This window comes from Crocodylus siamensis, chromosome 6, assembly GCF_052110815.1.
Source record: "Crocodylus siamensis isolate JL-2025a chromosome 6, ASM5211081v1, whole genome shotgun sequence".
NCBI classification, from domain to species: Eukaryota; Metazoa; Chordata; order Crocodylia; family Crocodylidae; genus Crocodylus; species Crocodylus siamensis.
The window spans coordinates 2,852,696-2,870,896 of record NC_143400.1 but is presented as its reverse complement, the minus strand read 5'-3'; the positions used below and the strand labels follow the sequence as shown (position 1 = coordinate 2,870,896).

General features: G+C 65.6%; 3 protein-coding genes across 6 annotated transcripts; 1 reads left to right on the top strand and 2 right to left on the bottom strand.

Annotated features, from left to right (window-relative positions):
• The first annotated feature begins 45 nt into the window (after nt 1–45).
• Nucleotides 46–4,866, top strand: LOC149860459 (zinc finger protein 541-like). Of its 3 annotated transcripts, none has more exons than XM_090050880.1 (12): nt 46–1,793; nt 2,178–2,254; nt 2,486–2,620; nt 2,819–2,957; nt 3,141–3,186; nt 3,268–3,410; nt 3,755–3,858; nt 3,982–4,057; nt 4,236–4,324; nt 4,417–4,509; nt 4,595–4,644; nt 4,730–4,866. In XM_090050880.1, exons 1-12 carry the CDS (start codon nt 1,451–1,453, stop codon nt 4,842–4,844), a joined length of 1,410 nt encoding a protein of 469 aa, XP_089907006.1. In that variant the 5' UTR covers nt 46–1,450; the 3' UTR covers nt 4,845–4,866. The 3 variants fall into 3 exon arrangements, with proteins under 3 accessions (XP_089907006.1, XP_089907008.1, XP_089907009.1); XM_090050883.1 differs by having other exon boundaries at nt 1,556–1,793; nt 2,178–2,243; XM_090050882.1 differs by lacking the exons at nt 3,141–3,186; nt 3,268–3,410.
• Nucleotides 4,851–7,615, bottom strand: B3GAT3 (beta-1,3-glucuronyltransferase 3). The gene is made up of 6 exons (XM_090050898.1): nt 7,459–7,615; nt 7,216–7,306; nt 6,902–7,079; nt 5,828–6,158; nt 5,339–5,629; nt 4,851–5,168 (listed from the first exon to the last, which is right to left on the bottom strand). Exons 2-6 carry the CDS (start codon nt 7,295–7,297, stop codon nt 5,085–5,087), a joined length of 966 nt encoding a protein of 321 aa, XP_089907024.1. The 5' UTR covers nt 7,298–7,306; nt 7,459–7,615; the 3' UTR covers nt 4,851–5,084.
• Nucleotides 7,616–8,086: 471 nt separating this feature from the next.
• Nucleotides 8,087–18,094, bottom strand: GANAB (glucosidase II alpha subunit). 2 transcript variants are annotated; one of them, XM_090050856.1, is made up of 25 exons: nt 18,029–18,077; nt 17,542–17,634; nt 17,354–17,462; nt 17,141–17,268; nt 16,824–17,003; nt 16,556–16,621; nt 15,769–15,868; nt 15,581–15,677; nt 15,210–15,306; nt 14,946–15,126; nt 14,667–14,820; nt 14,334–14,569; nt 13,450–13,576; nt 13,257–13,336; nt 13,009–13,152; nt 12,592–12,688; nt 12,380–12,481; nt 11,599–11,842; nt 10,953–11,017; nt 10,785–10,861; nt 10,593–10,667; nt 10,235–10,348; nt 10,034–10,146; nt 9,509–9,609; nt 8,087–9,398 (listed from the first exon to the last, which is right to left on the bottom strand). In XM_090050856.1, exons 1-25 carry the CDS (start codon nt 18,046–18,048, stop codon nt 9,289–9,291), a joined length of 2,910 nt encoding a protein of 969 aa, XP_089906982.1. In that variant the 5' UTR covers nt 18,049–18,077; the 3' UTR covers nt 8,087–9,288. The 2 variants fall into 2 exon arrangements, with proteins under 2 accessions (XP_089906982.1, XP_089906981.1); XM_090050855.1 differs by lacking the exon at nt 16,556–16,621 and having other exon boundaries at nt 18,029–18,094.
• Between the last annotated feature and the right edge of the window lie 107 nt (nt 18,095–18,201).

Here is an 18,201-nt window from a genome sequence, read left to right as displayed (position 1 = left end):
CCGCGCCGCTGCGGGGGTCGCCCCCTGGTGGCGGGCGCGGGGCTGCCCCGGCGCCCCCCGCCCGTGGGGCCGTGCTCTGGGGGGGCCGGGGGCTGTAGGCGGCTGCGCTTCGCTTCCTGCCCCCGCCCCCCCGGTGTCACCTGCGGGGTGTCGGGGGGGCGATGATTCAACTGGAAACCAGCGCCCGGCGCCCAGTCAGAGCAGGAGGCCCCGGGGGGGCAGGATCGGGGCCACGGGGGGGCCTTTGCGGCTGCCCCGGAGGCTGCTGCGGTGCCCGAGCGGAAGCCGGGGCGCCCCGGGATCTGGGTCACGCTGGCGGGCGAAGGGCTAACACCCCCAGGCCCCCGCCAGCACCCCGGGCCTGCCCCGCACCCCCGGCCCCGCCGGCGCCCCTCGCCCCCGACCCCTGCCCCCCCGCGCCCCACCCACAGCCCCCCCGGCCCGGCAGCGGTGCCCACGCGCCCGGTTTCGGGATGAGTGGCCCCCGTAGGTCCCGGTCCCACAACAAAGGCCCTGAATCCTCATCCCGAAAGCGAAACCCCCCTGCCGCTCCCAGCCGCCGGGGCTGGGATCGGGGCGAGACCCCCCCCATCCTGCCCTGTCGTAGCGCGGTGACGTGGCCCCGGCCCGGCAGCCGCAGTGTAGCGCAGACGCTGGCACCGCAGGTAGGGCCGGGGGCTGCGGGAAGGGGCAGGACGCCGGACTCCCCCCGGCTCTGCCCGCCCCGAGCCACCCCGCGCAGGCTGGGGACTGGGGCGGGGGCCCCCCAGGATCGGGGCCCTCACCGTGGCCTTGGGGCTGCTGCTGCACGCAGCCCGGGGAGGCTGCCAGGGGTCAGAAGCTGGAGGTCAAAGGTCAGGGGCCCTCAAAGCATGGTTGGGTGGCTCTTTCTGGGGCAAGCTTTCATGCCCCCGAGCCATAAAGGGCCTGGAGCCCCCTCAGGCCAGGTTGGGCCTGATCCAGGCCTCAGCCCGGAGGCCTGGGCCCTCTCGGCGGGGCGGAGGGGCTGTGGACGAGAGCGGGGGCCTGGGAGCCTGCACGCCAGGGCTCCCCGGTGAGGCTGGAGCTGGGTCCTGCGGGAGAGGACGGGGCTGGGGGCGAGGGGGCCCGGCCGCCTGGGCTCTCTGCAGCTCTGGGAGGCGAGCGGGGGCTGGGGCCCGGCCGCCTGGGCCCCCCCGGAGCCAGAGGGGCCTGGCTGGAGCGCAGCCCCCGGACGACGGCTCCGTTCCCCGCAGCTCTGGAAGGCAGGGAGCCCGGCCGCCTGGGCCCTGCAGCCCCCACCCCGGGGCCTACACCTGTTTTCCGTTCTCGGGAGCCCTCGCCTCGACAGGAAGCCGCGGGGGGGAGGGGGGGTCTCCGCGGGGCAGCACCTGCCACCCCAGGCACCCATCGGGCTCCAGCCTGGGTTCTCGCCCCTCTCTCTGGCGTCCGCAGCCCGGAGGCCGTGGCAATGGATCCCCCCCAACCAGGCGCCTACAGCCCCTTCTGCCCCCCCTGTGGCCTGGAGCCGGGCTCTGCCCCCTACCCTGCCTGGGACCCCACGGATGGCGACCCCGGCCCCCCGACGTGCCTCGACCCCTTCGTCCAGGCCTTCGGCAGGCCCTGGGGCCTGGGCCCCCAGGTGTCCGGGGCGCTGAGCTGGCCGCCCCCGCTCGGCTTCACTCCGCTCCTGCCCCAGCTGGACCCGGCCGGTGGGGATGGGGGCGGCTGGGGCCCGGATCCCTCGGCCCAGTGCCTCTACCCCGAGCTGGTGCCTCCGAGCTACGGACCCCACAGCAGCTACCAGGACCCTGGTGAGTGGCAGGCTGTGGGCTCTCTGGGTGGGGAGCAGGCCCTAGCACCAAGAGCCCAGACCCCTGGTTTCACTGGGCAGGGAGTGGGTGTCGGGGGCGAGAGCAGGGAGGACCGAGAGCCCGGACACGCGGGGTCTCGAGGTAGGGAGCGCAGCCTGGGGCTGAGAGCCCGGATGCCTGGCTCTTTGGGTGGGAAGTGGGTCTGGGGAGGCAAGAGCAGGGTGGGGCTGGGAACCCGGATGGCTGGGTCCCCGTAGGTCCTGGTCCCACAACAAAGGCTTTGAATCCCCTTTGGGGCTGTGGGGCTCAGAAGGGGACCCCGTGCGCCTCCCCTGCCCTCTCCCCCACAGCTCACTTACTGCTGGCCTTGTCTCTGCTCTCCAGGCCTGGCCGGCTCTGAGGTTTTCTCCCGGCTGCTGGGACCTGCGGACTGGCCCCCGGACAGCGCCTGTGGGTCCCAGGTGCATTGGGGCTGGGGGCTGGATGCCTGGGTTCTTGCCAGAGCTGGGAGGGGAGAGGGAAGGGGGTTGTAGGAGCCTGGAAACCTGGGCTCTCTGGACTAGGGGTTAGATCGGGTGGAGCTGGCAGCCCGGACGCCTAGGTCCTCTCCAGCTGTGGAGGAAGGATGGGGACTGGGGGCACTGGGAGCCCGGACCCCTGCGTTCTCTCCAGCTCTGACCCCTGCCCTACAGGCCGCTGATCACTACTTCAAGGTGCCAGAATCCTCCTGGGTCCCGTCTGAATCCTGGCCCGGGGCAGAGGTTGCCGTGGGGGCAGAGGTCACCATGCCAGGGTGTGAGCAGCCCCCCACAGGGGCAGCTGGCCAGGTGAGTGTGGTGGCGTAGGGAGGGGGGAATGACAAGCAGCTTCCCACATCATGGCCTTTGACCTCCCCCTAACCAGGGGAGAGAACTCAATTGGCCAAGGGCCGGCCCTGTGGCTTGGGGGAGAAGGCTACTCTGTGCATAGGACCCAGGCATCTGGGGGAGCCCTGCCCCCCAAGACACAGGCCCTGTCCCCACTAGGTCTCAGGCTGCCAGGGTGCCCCCCACCAGAGCCGGCTGCAGCACCCAGGGAGGGCCTCCTGCTACCGTGCCCCCCCCATCCTGGACCCCCTGCGCCCTGGTCCGGGCCTCTTCGCCCGCCTCCAGCCTTCCCCAGGCAGTAAGTCCGTCCACCCCCCTGGGAACTGACTCCTGGGTTCTTGGCTCCCATGTGGGGGCAACTGAGGAACCCCAGGTTTTGGGGGGGTCATGGGGGATTGTTGGACTTTATGGTGCTCTGGGGGGGTCAGGGGGTAATGGGAGGCCAGGGACAGCTGCCCCTCACCAGTCTCTCACCTCACAGGCTGCAGTCCCCCCCCACCCAGCCCAACCCTGCACCCAGACACCCCGTAAGTGCCATCTCAGGGGGAGAGGTTGGGGGGGTGGGGCTGGAAGCAGCCCCCCCCATGATCCCCCACCTGGCCCCGCAGGAGGGTGAACGTGGGCCCCAGGTTCCAGGCTGAGCTGCCGGCACTACGGGACCTGGCTCTGGCCTGGCGGGACCCCAATAGGGCGGTGCTGGCCTGGAGGCCGTGGCCCCGGCTGGAGGAGGACCCAGGCACCCAGAGCCATGGTGAGAACCGGGGGGGGCTGGGGGCCCAGACCCTTGGGTTCTCTGGGAGGGGAGCGGTGCTGACTGGGACCTGGGGGTGTGAGCCAGAGCAGGAGGAGCCTGGATACGTGGGCTCCCTCCAGGGAGGCTGCTGAGAGAGCAGGGGGGCTGGGTTCTGTGGCAGTTGAGGGATCCAGGCTGCACTCCACACCCAATGAACCCAGGCATCTTGGGGCAGGGGGACCCCGACGCCTGGTTCTCTGGGTGTGGAGCAGGAGCTGGGAGGTGAGAGCAGGGAGAGCCTGGATGCCTGGGTTTTCTGGGGTCTGGGCCCTGTTAACCCCTCGCCACTCGTGTCCCCGCAGTGGAAGCCCTGCTGGATGTGGCTTGCTCCAGTGCCGTGCCGGGGGGCGGCACCAACCGGGAGCTGGCACTGCACTGCCTCTGCCGGGCCCATGGGGATGTGAGGGTGAGTACGCACCCTCGTACCTGGTGCTATGGGCAGGGCCAGCCTTGTGTGTGTATGTATTGGGGGGGTCGGGTCGGGGCAGGGCATGTTGCCCACCCCCCACTCACCCCTCGCCCCCCACAGGCTGCTCTGGAGATGCTGCTGTTGCAGAACCCAGCCTGGCCCCCCCAGCACTCCTTGGGCAGCTATCACTACACGGGTAAAAGCATGAGATGAGGCCTAGGCTTGTAGGGGCCTGGAACTGGGCTGCTGGGGGCATGCAGGGAGGCTGAGAACTGGCTTAGAGGGGGCAATGGAAGGTGGAAGGGGCAGAGGCTGGCTTGGGGGGGGCACAAATGGGAGGGGGGGCTGCTAATTCATGCCCCCTACCCCTGCAGGCAGTGACGCATGGACGCTGCACGAGCGCAGGCAGTTTGCCAAGGCCTTTGCCCAGCATGGGAAGGACTTCGCCCTCATCCAGCGTGCGGTGAGACACCCCCACCCCTGTCCTCTCTGCAGCCCCTGGTGCTCACAGTCGGGGGGGCTTTGAGGGTGCTGACCCCCCAACCACACCTGCAGGTGCCGTCAAAGCAGCTGCGGCAGTGTGTGGAGTTCTACTACCTGCACAAGAGCCGGCCGGGGCGCGACCAGAGGCGCCAAGGACCCTCAGAGGTAATGGCGGGGGATCTTGGAGTTGAGGAGGGGTTGGGCGGGCGGGTGCAAGATGGTTCTAGCCCCTCACTTGCCTCTCTTGCAGGCCCTGGACACGGCCCCTGGTACCTGCTTCCCTTGCCAACGCTGTGGCAGGTGAGTGCCTGGGGCTCCTGAGGGGGGCGGGAGGCAGGACTCTCTCCCCATGCCCCCCCGCTGATACATCCCCCCACATGCTCAGGTCCTTTGTGAAGATCAAGAGCCGCAACGCACACATGAAGATCCACCGGCCGCACCAGCCCACTGGGGAGGGTCCCAGGCCTCTCCCCCTGCCCCCCCAGCAATGCCTCCTGTAGACCGGGTAACTGGGGCATGCACTTTATTGAGCTCAGCATCACCAACTTCCATGGGGGGCGGTCCCTAAGGAGCAGAAACCGGCCCCCCACCCTCTCCACTGTGCCTGCAGTCCAAGAGGGGCAGTGTCCATGTATCTGTTGGTGAAGGGGGGGCACAATAAATCCAGCAGCAGCCCCTGGTACTGGCACTGATTCTGTTCGTTGCTGGAGAGAGGCGTGTATGTGTGTGTGTGGGGGGGGTCACACCTCAATGTCAGGCTCAGGACCCAGCAGCTCCTCCTGCTTCATCTTGGGCTTCTCTGTCCGCGTGTGCCACACCAGCACCTGTGGGGGGGAGGGGGAGGGGGAAGTTAGAGGCAGAGGGCAAAGGAAGGGGGACCCCAGCTCCCCACCTGGGACTGGACAACCACCAGTTTCCTGTCTGGAAAGACAGCCTGAGAGTCCGGGCTCCCAGCCCCCAATAAAAGGAACCCCGGCATCCTCCGGGGGCTGACCTTGGTGCAGTTGTCGGCCTTGGGCTCAAGCTGGTCGAGGGAGACGAGGGCACCGAGCAGGCTGCTCTCCAGGAAGCCGCGCTCAGCGCGGGGGTCGAAGTGGGCACGGGGGGTGGCCAGTAGCAGTGGCAGCGCCACAGCAAAACCAGCCATGTCCAGGGCAAAGGGGCGCGTGGGGCGCCAGCCTGCCCGGAACCCCACCACGTGGCCCCCCTCCACCAGCGGGCGCTCCACGCGCACCCCCCCAACCAGCCCGACGGGCCACACTGCCACACGCTGTGTGCTGCGCATCTGTGGGGGGACAGGCAGGGTTAAGGCACAGACCACCCCTGTGCCCCCTGCCCCATCCTGTCCCACCCCCTGTCCGTTAACTGCAACCTGATGCCCGCCACGGACTCAGGCCCTGCCCCAACCCCACTTGCTCCCTCATGCCCTGTTCCCTGCCTCTGTTGCACCCCAACGTCTGCCACCGCTTGACCCAGCCCCCACCTCCTCAAAGAGGCGCAGGCTGTACGTGTTGTCATCGTCAGCAAAGTAGACCACGCCAGGGTCACTGGGTTGGCGGTTCTCCCGCAGCCACTGCAGGGCGCGGTTGCGCTGCTCCACGCCGCGAGGCCGCAGCCAGGAGGGGTCGCTCTCCTGGCGCTGCAGCTCGGGCGGCGTCTCCACATGCAGGTGGGTGAAGCTCAGCCCACTCTGTGCTAGCAGCGTCGACACCAGCAGCGTCCGGGCTGGTGCGTCCTCCACCACGATCCAGTGCAGGCCCTTCACGTGCAGCAGCGTCTGTGACAGCCGCACCAGCTCCGCCTTCTGCACCAGCCTGTGGGTGGCGGGGGAACAGTTAGCACTAGGCTGGAGGGTGGGGGGGGGGTGCACGCCAGCCTGTGGAGGGGGAATAACCCTTAGTGTCAGGTACTGGGCTTGGGGGGCAGAACGAGGAGACACACCAGCCAGGGGAGGAACTGTCAGCTGGCCCGTAAGATGCACATCAGGTTAAAGAGAAGCAGGAACCCTTAGCAAAGAGAACTGGGCCTGGGAGGGGAGGGGAGGGACAGATGAAAGTTTAATGAGACCGATGCCAGCCTGAAGGAGGAACCAATAACACTGGGCCTGAAAAAAAGATTAGAGAGGATGTACGACAGCCAAGAACTATTCATTCTGGGCACTGATCTGGGGCAAGGGCAGGGAGACAGGTACCTAGATGGGGGAGGCTTGGGGGAGCCAGTCTGGAAAGGAGGGAAACATAAGAGAAAAGTGCCCGAGCCCCTAGGAAGAGAGGCACATTTATGACAGGGGCGGGGGAAGAACAAGGATGTACACATGTTGGCAGGCAAGACCTCATCTTCAGTAGTGCTAGGAGGGAAGTACAGGAGAAAGACACCCACCTGGTGACGTGATAACAGGGATCTGGGGGGTGGGGGGGGCACAACCGTGGGTACCAGCCAGGGGGCAAATGGGGCCGTGCAGGAGCTGGCTAGGGTGAGCAGCCCCAGCTCAAGGTGTTGCGGTTCCTCACTCCCAGCCTCCAGCCCCTGGTGTGGGGGGTGCCCCCCCGCCCCTCACCTGGTGTACGTGGGTGTGACGACATAGATGGGGACAACAGTGGCCTTGGTGGTGGGGGCCTGGCCCCCCTGCGCCTGCAGCTGCCGCAGCTCTTCCTGCAGCTGCGCCAGGCGCTGGTCCCGGGCACGCCCCAGCTCCGCACCTGCCCGCAGCTGGGCCGAGCAGTCGCAGGGCTGCCCTGGAGGGGAGCACAGGGTCACGGGGGTCCCCAAATCCCCTGCTGCCCCCCTCCCCCGGCTACTATAGCTGCGGCCCCCCCATCCCCCTCAACTGCGAGGGGGGGTCAGCCCCCCCCGGCCCCCCCCCCCGCTCACCGAGCTGCATGAGCGCGTAGAGCAGCCCAGTCACGGACACGAGGAAATAAACCACGAACACGTTCTTCAGCCGCACGCGCATGGCGTCGCCCTGGGGGGGGGCACGGGGGGCGGTCACGGGGGGTCTCCTTCACCCCCTCCTCCGCTGCTCCGACCCCGCGTTGCCATGGGAACCGGGGGAGGAAGGGGCCCGTTGCCATAGCGACACGGGAGGGCATGGGCCCCGTTGCCATGGTGACTCACCGCTGCCGGGGGAGGGGGCCGGGGGTGGTGGGTCTCAATCCTGTAGAGCCGCCTCCACACCCGGGGCCCGGCGCTTCCGGTGTATCCCCAAAACCCCCTCCCCACCCCCACCCCCCCGGACCGCCACGGTCCCGGGAACCCTCACTTCCGGTCAGGCCATGGGTGGTAGTTCCGGTCCGGTCCTCTCTAGCCTCCGGCTCACTTCCGGTCAGCTTCCCCGTATTTCCGGTCCGGCTCCCGCACTTCCGGGCCGGTGCTCACACTCCGCCTAGCACTTCCGCCCTGCGAAGCCCCTCCGCCGCGACCCACTTCCGGTCTCTCACCTTCTCCGCTCCGGCTGCTCACCTTCACTTCCGGCTCGTCCTGTGTTACTGCTAGCGGAAGGGGCCGGGAGCCAGGCGACCTGGGTCCCCTCTCACTTTGGGGCGGGGGCGGAGGAAGGACAGGGGTTGGGAGCCCAAACACCTGAGCCCTTCCCCAGCTCCGAAAGGCGCAGACTAGGCTGCCTCCAGGAAGAGGGACAGCATAGGCGGGGGTTAAGCCCCCCCGTCCTGCTCCCAGCCTCAGCAGCAGATGCCACCCTGCTTCCCTGCCCCCCCGGCCCCCAAAGCAAGAGAGAAACCAAGAATTTTTTGTCTTTTTTTCCTTTTTATTGGTCGTCCTTTATCAAAACCTCCACACGCGGCAGCGGTGCTGGGTGCCGGGAGCCAGAGCTGCCAGGAGGGGGTTGGAAACCATCAAAAAACATTAAAAAAGGGAAACAGAAGCACATCTCCTCCGCCCTCCCTTGGTCCCTGCCCCTCCTCTGCACTCCCCGCAAGCCCTGTGACTGCAGCAGGATCTAGACAGTGCAGGGAATGAGGATGCTGCTGGCTGGGGCTAGAGCAGCAGCTTTGAAAGAGCTGGAGGAAAGGGAGGGGAAGCAGCCAGCCAACCCCCTGCTAGGATCACCCCCTTTTTTCCCCTGGTAGGAGGGCCAGTACCTCCCCCCAGCCCACCCCTCTAGGCTTGGTGAGGCATAAACCCACAATCCTCACCCCACTCTTTCCTTCCCTTACACATGATCCCTAGGCCTGTCACCCCCCCCCTTAAATACATGACAATGATTCACCCCACTTCTCCCAAATCAGCCTGGGGGTGGGGGAGGAGCAGGGCCAAGCACCCCTCCCCCAATCCAGCAGGCCTGGGGCTACATGTGGGTGGGGGGGATGTTGCAGGCACATAATTCAGGATCTGCCTCTGCTCCAGCAGATCAGCTCTTTGGGAAATAAGGGGGGGGAAGGAGGTGTGGGGCTTTCCCCCAGGGCCTCTCCCCCAAAAAGGGGACTTCTTGGGGGAGAGGCAGAAGAAGATGGGGGCACCCCCCTCCAAGGCAGGGGGAGTTGGAGTGGGGGCCCACAGGGTCAACTCCCACTAGAGGGCAAGTGCTTGGTCCCACCATGATGCCAGCAGCTGTGGGGACCCTGCCCCTGCAGTGGGGAGGGGGAAGGGGGACAAGCTGGGTACCACTCCCCCCACCCCCTCTGCTGTCACAGCCTGAGGCTTCGGCATTCACATCCTGGAGCAAATATTGCTAAATATTAGTCTATGAAGCAGCTGAGACAGACCAAGGGGGAACAGGGCAGGGCAGGACCACTCCCCCCACAAATAGGCCCTGCTGTGCCTTCCCCTCTCCCCCTAGAAGGGGGCACAGACACTAGGGGGGTCTCTCCACAACTGCCCTTCACAAGCCTCCAGCCTTGAGTCATGGGGAGGTGGAGCAGGCAGTTGGCTTTCTGGGGGGCCCCCCAGTGCGATGTGGAATGGGGGAGGCAGCCCCCACCACGGGCACTATCGCAGCGTGATGCTCCAGTCAGCCCCAATGTTGACACCCGGCTTGCGGATGGTCAGGACAGACGTCTCGGCCTCATGACGGAAATCCAGGCGCGTTTCTGTCCCGTCTGTGGGGGGGGGCGGGCGCTGCAGTTAGAGGCCTCCTAGCCCAGCCCCTGTGTGACCCTCCCCAAGGCTGCACACCTCCTCCCCTGTGCCCTCCCCAGCCCGCACTCACCAGCCTGGTGGAGGTAGACTGCAGCCGGCTTTCCTGTGCCGAGGATCACCACCCGCTCCAGCCAGGCTGGGGTCTCAAAGGTGCCTCGGGGGTCTGCTGAGCTGCAGGGGAGAAGGAAGGCAGAGCATGGGGTCGGGGGTGGCTGGCAGCACGGGGAGGGGAGGTGGCGGCAGCAGAGCCAGGCTCGCTGGGAGGACCCCTCACAAGGCTGCAGGGGGACAAAGGTGCCATCAGGCCTTGCAGCTGCCAGGACATGAGAGAACTGAAAATCAGTGCAGTGCCAGGTTGGTGCCTTGCTGGTGAGAGCAGGGTAGGCATTGGGACAGTGGGCCAGTGCTAGGCTGGGAGGATTGAGCCTGGGCAGGACCTGGCCATCAGGGGGGATGGAGCAACATGGTGGGCAGCACCTTGTCATGATGGCATTCGCACAAGTATGTGGCCATGAGGGGCTTCTGGGCAGCTGGGGTGGGAGGTAGTGCATGGCCATAAGGGTTGGGGTGGTGGTGGATATTCGGGGGGCAATACCTGGCTGTAAGTGTGTTACCGGCGAAGCGGAAGTGCCGGTGCAGGAACCGGGCCTGGGTCTCATAGTCGAATGTGTGCCCATCGTCCAGGAATAGCTCCCCCTCAGCTCTGCCCTATGCAGGAAGGAGGGTAGAGATGATCATAGGGGTCATATGGGGCCACCACAGCCCCCTGCCCCACAGCAGCCTCCCTCCAACTTACTTGGGGGCCAAGTGCAACATAGAGGGTGAAGGGGTCATCACGCATCCGCTCCGAGGAGCGACGCACCCGCTCCTGCCGTGGCACCACAGACCCACCGCGCTGGTACACAGGGACCTGCAGGGGGGTTGGAGGGTGGAGTCCAGTCCTGTGAGAGTGGCCCCCAGACCCCTACAGAATTGGGAGCCCCTGACCCAGCCCCCTTCAACCAGTTTGTGCCCCCTAAAAATAAGGCCTGGATTAGAACCCTGCCTTTAGGATCGGGTCCAATCAGGTCCAATCAGGGCCCCCTGGAAAGGAAAGTGCACCCCTCCCCTCCTCAGGATCAGGCCCAGGATGGGGCAGGCCCAAGGGGACTCACACTGCTCAGGGTAACAGGTATGTAGAGGGTCTGGGGAGCATGGAGCTTCTGGTGGGTGTAGACATCATACCAGACCTGTCATGCAAGGAGGAGAAAGAGGATAGGGAGGGAAGAGGGGTGTTGCAGGGGGGGTAGCCTCAGACAGATGCCCCCTCCTGAAATATCCTTCACCACCCTCACCACCACACTCACCTCGCCTTTGCCAGGTAAGTAGATCTGCACCCCACGGGCTCCCTGCTCTGTCACCGGATGCACTAGCAAGGCCGTGCCTGGGGGAAAGCGCAAACATGATGGAGGACCTCAGAGGGACATGCTCCCCCCACCTCACCCCCCACCCCAGATACGTCCCCAGACACTCACCAATTAGGTACTGGTCATCCATACTGAAGGTGGTGGTGTCATCGGGGTACTCTACCCACAGTGGCCTACAATGGAGAGGACATGGGGTCAGGGGACTGTGCCCAAACCCAAAGCTCCCCCTCCCCAGAAACAGGGCACCCACAACCCCTCCACCTCAAGCCACCCATGTCAAGAGTGACACGTCCAGCCCCAACACCTGCTCCAGACACTCTCCCACTTTCTACACTGCCCTCCCTGCCCCAATGACCTGTGACCCTATGACCTGTGACCGCTGCCTCAGGCATTTCCCCCACTTTCCTAGGCTGCCCCCAGCCCCAGGGACCCCTGACCCATGATCCCCGCCTCCCTGAAGCCTCCCATGCAAAAAGCAATGCCTGCCTGCCCCAGAGATCCTGACCCTTCAACCTCTGCTCCAGGCACCCCCCACTTTCCTAGGCTGCCCCCAGCCCATGACCCTTGCCCCTATGACCTGTGACCCCTACCCCTCCAGCAACCTCTGCCCAGCCCACGAGCTCCAGACCCTCCCTCCTGCAGCCAATGAGCCAGGCATGACCCCAAGGCCTGGTGCTGACCACACAACAGGAGCACCACAGCAGTGGCAGCAGTAGAAAACGCCAGCAACCCCTAACCCCTGCCCAGCACTCACCGCATGACGGGGGTGCCGTGGCGGTTGCAGTGGTAGAAGGCCAAGTACCAGTAGGGCAGCAGGGCATAGCGCTGGCGCACGGCCTCACGGATGAGCGCAGTGTTCTCGGAGCTCAGCAGCCAGGGCTCACGCCGTGCCGTGTCCAGGTGTGCGTGGGCCCGGAAAAAGGGCTGCCAGGCACCTGCCTGGTACCAGCGCGTCAGCAGCTCTGGCTCCGGGTTTTTGAAGAAGCCGCCCACATCCGCTGCAGGAGGAGGGTTCAGAGGAGCCCTGGGGACCCCCTGAACCCAGCACTGGGGCCAGAGCCCCTCCAGAACCCAGTGCAGCCTCCCAGGGACCCCTCCCAGCCCCAGGACATGGGTTAGAGCTCCCCCCAAAACCAGTTCAGATACTGGGGCTTCTGCTCCCCATGGCCCCTGACCCAAACTGAGAGACCCCCATGGGTGTGTGTTCATGTCGGTCTGCACAAATCCATGTCACGTGTCCGTCCGTCCGTCCCTCTGCATCTCTGTGTTTGTTCAAGTGTGTGCCTGCCTGTACGCACATGTTCATGTTTTTCTGTGTGCATCTATCTGTATATAACTGCATCCATGTGTCTACCTATCCGTTTACCTGTGGGTCCACCTGCACGTCCCTATCCACCTCCATGTGTATCTGCATGTGCCTGCGTGTCCGCATGCCCGTCTACATATTCATCTGCCTACTATGTGTGTCCATTGCCTGGTGTCCATGTGCGTGCCTCCCATGCCCCAGCCACCCCCATGCAGCAGCCCCTACTCACCCCCACAAAAGGCGATGCCGACCAGCCCCAGGCTGAGGCACATGGGGATGGAGATCTTGAGATGCTCCCACTCTGCTGTGTTGTCACCCGTCCACACTGCGCCTGGGGGAGAGGGAAAAGCAGGGGGATGTGTCCCAGGAAGCCCAAGGCACTGCAGCCCGCACCACCAACAGGATTCAGGGAAGGTGGTCCCCACATGCCTCCCCACTCACCGTAGCGCTGGGAGCCGGCGAAGAAAGCGCGGGTGAGGACGAAGGGGCGCTCCCGCCCGCCTGAGCGCTGCACCTGTCCCTGTGCTGTGGCCATTTGCTGAGGGGGGGGTGGGGGGAGGGAGATGGAGGCCCTGTCAGGGCCCTGCCAGCCCAGACACCTCCTACAGACCCCCACCCAGCACTATGTACCCACTGTAAAGTCACAGGAACCCCACAGATCCCCCCATCAGGACCCTACCACTCCCTATACACACCCCCACCAGGTACTTTCTTAATCTCTAGGCACCCCCCACACCCCGCCACACATTACATGATCCCCTCAAGCCCTGGGCACCCCTCCTCATGCTCCCCTGAGATCCAGAGGTTGTTGAGGGGCAACAAATGCTTCAGCTTCCACCCTCAGCCCCTCGCACCCACCACGTAGAAGCCATAGAGGTTGTGCAGGTCGCGATGCTCCCAGCCACCGTGATGCAACGTGTCCTTGTGCATTGTCACCTCGGGGCCATTGAACACGGATGGTTCATTCATATCGTTCCATGTATACAGGTTCTCTGCTGAGCCCTAGAGAGCCCGGGGCAGGGGGGGGCAGAAGGAGGAGAACCACCTGATGAGGAACACAGGGGTGCAGCCCCCCACTTCCCAGTCCTAACCCAGCCCCTGTGTACCTCGTACTGGTCGTAGGCAAACATGCTTGCCCACCAGGCACGCATCTCAGGGTTGGTGAAGTCTGGATATCCCGCAGAGCCTGGGGGGGGGGGGGGGGGAAGGGAAATCAGGGACATGCCAGGAAACTGACTGCCCCCAACTCCTTCCAGCCCCAGGGCCCCCAGACACAGCCTCCTGCCCCCCGCAACGCACCAGGCCAGCACCAGCCCTCATAGTCACTGCCATCCTTGGTTTTGACGTAGAAGCCACGGGAGCGGATCTCATTGTGGATCCGGTAGCCAGTGTCCACCTTGATGTGGGGGTCCACGATGCTAACCATCTGGAGAGCGGGGCAGAGCCGTGGCTGGGACCATGTGTAGAGAACACGCACACATACAACCCCCCAACCCCCAACAGCCACGACTCATCATGCCATGGGACTGAGGGGGCTCTCACCTTACCTGAAATGTCCCAGCATGCTTCAGGCTGCAGCCTGAGACCTTGCAACCCCAGAGAACTGGGTGCCCCATCAAGCCACAGGGCTGAAAGGGGAGTCTCTCACCTTGCGGCCCTTGGCAGCTAGATATCCCAGCACGGGCTGGGAGCTGGGGAAACAGTCTCTGATCTTGGGGAGAGTCTCTGATCTTGCCACCCTTGGCCACTAGATACCCACCCCAGCATGCTGCGGGGCTGGGAAGCAGAGGCGGAAGAGGTGGTCTCTGACCAGAGATACAGGGTTTCTGATCCTGTGGCTCTTGGCCGCTAGTTATTCCACATGCGAAGGAAGCGGGGGGGGGCTCGCCTTGGTTGGGAGGGGGTCTCTGGCCCTGTGGCCCTTGGTGACTAAGTATCCCAGCATGCTGCAGGGCTGGGGGGTGAGGGCCTCTGACCTGCGACTGGGGTCTCAGACTTCACAACCTTTAGTGGCTAATTATCTCAACATACTTTAGGACTGAGAGTGCCTGCAACCTGGGATTATGGGGCCTTAACTTTGTGGCCCTTGGCAGCTAGATGTCCCAGTGTGCTGCAGGGCTGGGGCGGGGGGAAGGGCCTCTGACCCTGAGATGCAGAGACCTGGAGGGAAAGCAGTCTCTGACCTTGCGTCCTTTGGTGGCCAGGCGGGCCAGCATGGCGCGAGGCTGGGGGAACTTGCTGGGGTCCCAGGTGAAGTAGCGTTTGCCGTCTGTGTGCTCAATGTCCAACCACAGCACATCGTAGGGGATGTCATGGGTATCAAAGCCCTCGTCCACGCCTGCCACATCCTCCTCGTCATTGTAGTTCCAGCGGCTCTGGTGGTAAGCCAGAGCAAAGCGGGGGGGCAGCGCCTGTGTGCCTGGGGGTGGGTGGCAGGGGGTGGGTGCCTGCGGCTGAGGCAGCCATAGGCCCCCAGACCCCTACCCCTCAGCCCCATGTTCACCACCCCACAGTACCAGTGAGTGCCGTGTACTGGCGGATGACATCAGCGGGCGTGGGCCCCAGCATCAGGAAGACGTCGATGATGCCACTCTCCGACATCCAGCGCACATCAGTCTGCGGCGTCTCCCCGCCCCCCTGCATGTAATCCAGCATCTTTCCAAACAGGGTCTGCCCAGGTACAGAGCAAGTGGGAGGGGAATGTCAGGCACCTGGGGGGCCCTAGGGAACCTCCCTGCTCTGGCCCCCACAGCCCTCAGCCTTCTCACACCCTCCCTTCCCTACTCCCCCAGTACCTTGCCGGCTGTGTTAGAGCTAATGTCGACCCAGGTCTCGGCAGCATTGAGCCAGAAGAGCCCCAGGGTACGCTGGACATTGTGGGCCAGCAGCACAGGTACGGCCCCATACAGCGCCATGGGTGTGAACAACTCGTACTGGAACACATCCAGGTTGTAGAGGCGGTATGGGTCCCCTCCCCTGCAAGACAGAGTGTGTCAGACCTGGCTGGATCCCAACCCCAGCCCTCACACCAGGAGGCCCCTCCCTGTCCCTGAGCTCACTCAGTGGTGCGCAGGCGCAGGTTGCTAGCATGCTCAGGGATGCCATAGACGTGCTCGAAGCCGGGCAGTGAGAAATCCAGGCCCACGGAGGTCGGCCCTAGAGAAGTACAACAGGGGCATGACAGAAGATGGAGTGATGGGGAGAGAACCCAGGTATCCAGTCTCCCACCCCCTCACCCTGGTCTTACCCCCCAGCCCCACTCCCTTCCCAGAGCTGGAAAGAACCCCGGTACCCGAGATCTCGCCCCCACCCCACTGCTCTAACTCTCCCTCCCCAGACAGAAAAAGAACCCAGGTGTCCAGGCTCCCAGCCCTCCCTGCACTCCTCTCCCAGAGCCAGAAGGGACCCTGGCAGGCATCAGAGCTCTCACCATTGGGCTTGCTGTCCGTGTGGGTCTTGAATGTCTCCTCCCAGGATCCCGGTTCTTCCTCTGATGTCTCCTGTCCCTCCGATGCTGCTGACTCAGCCTAGGGTGAGGGTGGGGAGGGCAGGATCAGGCGGAGCTGTGGGGCAGACACCCTGCCCCCACCACCCTCACAGACAAGCCTTTACCCTCACCTTGGAACTCTGCTCATTGCTCTCATCCTCCCCAGCACCAGCCGCCTCGGGGGTCTCAGCATCTGCCCCTCCCTCTGGGGCAGGCTCCTTCGTCTCCTCCCTGTAGAAAACAGAGGGACATGGGGGACTGAGCGCCAGGAGCAGAACTGGGGGCGGGGGCTGCAGGGACCCCCCTCACACACATTTCCAGACCACTAGTCACTACAAGCAGAAGACACTTGCACACTGGGTTAGCTAGGGACTGATGATGCTCAACTAGGAGGGCAGGGGGTGGGTCTAGCCCGGTGCTAAGCAAGGGGTACAATGGCCATGCTGCTATAGGGGGAGGAAGCTGGATAGGGCTGGGAGCCCCATTGCAGCCCCCCCCCACCAGCCTGAGGGGAGCAAGAAAAGACCGTGGGGGGGTGAGGGGGGGCTGGAGTCCAGCCTCTGGGAGCCTCAGCACCCCCCACCTGACTTGTTCCCCCTTCCCGGCCCCCCAGCCAGTACCTGGCCCCTTGGCTGGGGGAAGGGGTCCCACTCCACATATTTACTGCCTCTGCTGGGGGACCTGTGCCCCCCTGGCAGGACCCTCCTGGGCTAGAGACCAGCTAACTATGCATCCAGCAGACATGGTGCAGCTGGGGGCGGGGGCAGGGACAAGCCCAGAGGCCCCCCAACCCCAGAGCTTGGCTCGGGGAGGGGCAGGACACAGGCCCAGAGACCTCCCCTCCCCCAGCACTGGAGTGGGGGTGGGGGGTGGGAGAGGGGAGGGCAGAGACAGTAGCAGCACAAGCCGCAGATTTACCTATGGAAAAGGCTCTTGATCTTATCCCACAAGCTACCGACCGAGCTACTAACTTTATCCGCGAGACTGGGGGGGCCGGGCCGGGCGGGGGGGAAAAGGCAAAACAGAAAGAGCCGGTCAGTGTGCAGCCCCCCGCGGCCAGGTCGGGAAGACCCCCCGCACCCTCTACCAGGAGCCCCCAGCCAGCGCCCAGGATCCCAGCCCCAGCCCAGGCTGGTGCCCGGCCCCCTAGGGGGAGCGGACCCCCCCTCCCCAGCCCAGCACTCACGAGTCCTTGCGGCGCCGCAGGTGCTCGAAGACAAGGAGGCCGCGGGAGTTGACGCTGAGCAGCAGCTCGCGGCCCTGCAGCAGGTCCAGGCGGAAGGGCTTGGCCGTCACGATGAGCTGGTGGCCCGAGGCCCCCAGTGCCACCTCCACGCTGTTCTCATCCTGCCCCGACACTGCCAGCCTGAGGGCAGGAAGGAGAAGGGGCATGGGATACGAGGGGCAGCTGGGACCCCCAGTCTGGGGGGGTGCGGAGCGCGGACACGCTGCCAGAGCAGGCCATCCACTGCTGAGGCCACCTTGGGCCCAGTCCCGGCGTACCTGTCGGTGAGGGGCTCCTGCACCAGGACATCAGGCACACGGTAGCGCGGGCGCAGCGGGTGCAGCTCGTCGATGCGCAGCCGCGTCACGTTCCCGGCCAGGCCTTGCAGCTCCAGCACCAGCGGCACCTGCGGGGGAATCAGTGCCCAGGTTCCAGCCCCCAGCCCCGCTCCCCTCCCGGGGAGAGCCCAGGGGCCCGGCCCCCCCTCGCACCTTGTTGCCCTCGTGGATGAGCTGCAGCCGCAGGGAGTCGTGTGTCAACTGCAACGACTCCAGCAGGGCCCGGTACGGCGACACACCTGGCTTCACGGCCCGCTGGCGCCTGTGGGGGCACCACGGGGGTCACGGCACGTCCCCCCTCCCCCCGCTGGGAACCCCCAGCGCACAGCCCCCGGCCCCACCTGCAGAAGCTGCTCTGCTCGCACGTCTTGAAGTTGCTGCGGTCCACGGCCAGGACTGCGGCGAGGCCCAGCACGGCCCATGCCAGCCCCTGTCTGGGGGGGGGGGGCAGGGTCAGCACAGGGCCCCCACCATGAAAACAGCACCCCTGCCCACTCCCCAGGCAGCTCTGCCCTCGGGGGGCAAATACTGCGGGTGCACAGCATGGGATGGGGGGGCAGGACGTGCCCTTGGGCCCCCAGGCTTTAGGCCCCCCCCACAGCTCTGCCAGGCTGCAGCGGGGGGACAGGGCCCCCCCTCAGGGGTCTGGGGAGACGGGTCCTGGGCAGGGGGGCCCCTACGGATGGGGGTGACCTGGGGGGCGGGGGGCGCGGTGGAGGCTCCAGGGGAGGGGGACCCCCAAGGATAGGGGAGCTGTGGGGTGGATGGGGGGGAGGCCTGCACAGCTGCCCCGCGTGGGGGAGGAGCGCGCCCCAGCCTCGCTCTCACCGCCCCGGCACCGCCGCCATCTTGGATCCGGACGAACCCTTGACCCCACCCCCGCCCCCACGCCGCGGCTCTCCATTGGCCTGTGCGCCGGGGCCCGCCCCCTCCTTGCGTCACGGGGCGCCCCGCCCCCGCCGCACGCCCCCTCCCCCACGCCCCGCCCCTAGAAGGGAAGG

Bases quoted from the DNA above. Each gene is read 5' to 3' on its own strand.
- B3GAT3 (XM_090050898.1), bottom strand. From the start codon at position 7,297: ATGCGCGTGCGGCTGAAGAACGTGTTCGTGGTTTATTTCCTCGTGTCC. The intron at 6,159-6,901 runs GTGAGGGGCGGG...CGCCACCCACAG, and splicing joins GTCACACCCACGTACACCAG to GCTGGTGCAGAAGGCGGAGC. The intron at 5,630-5,827 runs GTGGGGGCTGGG...GTCCCCCCACAG, and splicing joins GCCTGCGCCTCTTTGAGGAG to ATGCGCAGCACACAGCGTGT.
- LOC149860459 (XM_090050880.1), top strand. From the start codon at position 1,451: ATGGATCCCCCCCAACCAGGCGCCTACAGCCCCTTCTGCCCCCCCTGT. The intron at 3,411-3,754 runs GTGAGAACCGGG...GTGTCCCCGCAG, and splicing joins CCCAGGCACCCAGAGCCATG to TGGAAGCCCTGCTGGATGTG. The intron at 4,510-4,594 runs GTAATGGCGGGG...CCTCTCTTGCAG, and splicing joins GGCGCCAAGGACCCTCAGAG to GCCCTGGACACGGCCCCTGG.
- GANAB (XM_090050856.1), bottom strand. From the start codon at position 18,048: ATGGCGGCGGTGCCGGGGCG. The intron at 17,463-17,541 runs GTGGGGCCGGGG...GTGCCCCCACAG, and splicing joins GAGCAGAGCAGCTTCTGCAG to GCGCCAGCGGGCCGTGAAGC. The intron at 10,862-10,952 runs GTGAGTGTCTGG...GCTTTCCCCCAG, and splicing joins GGATGACCAGTACCTAATTG to GCACGGCCTTGCTAGTGCAT.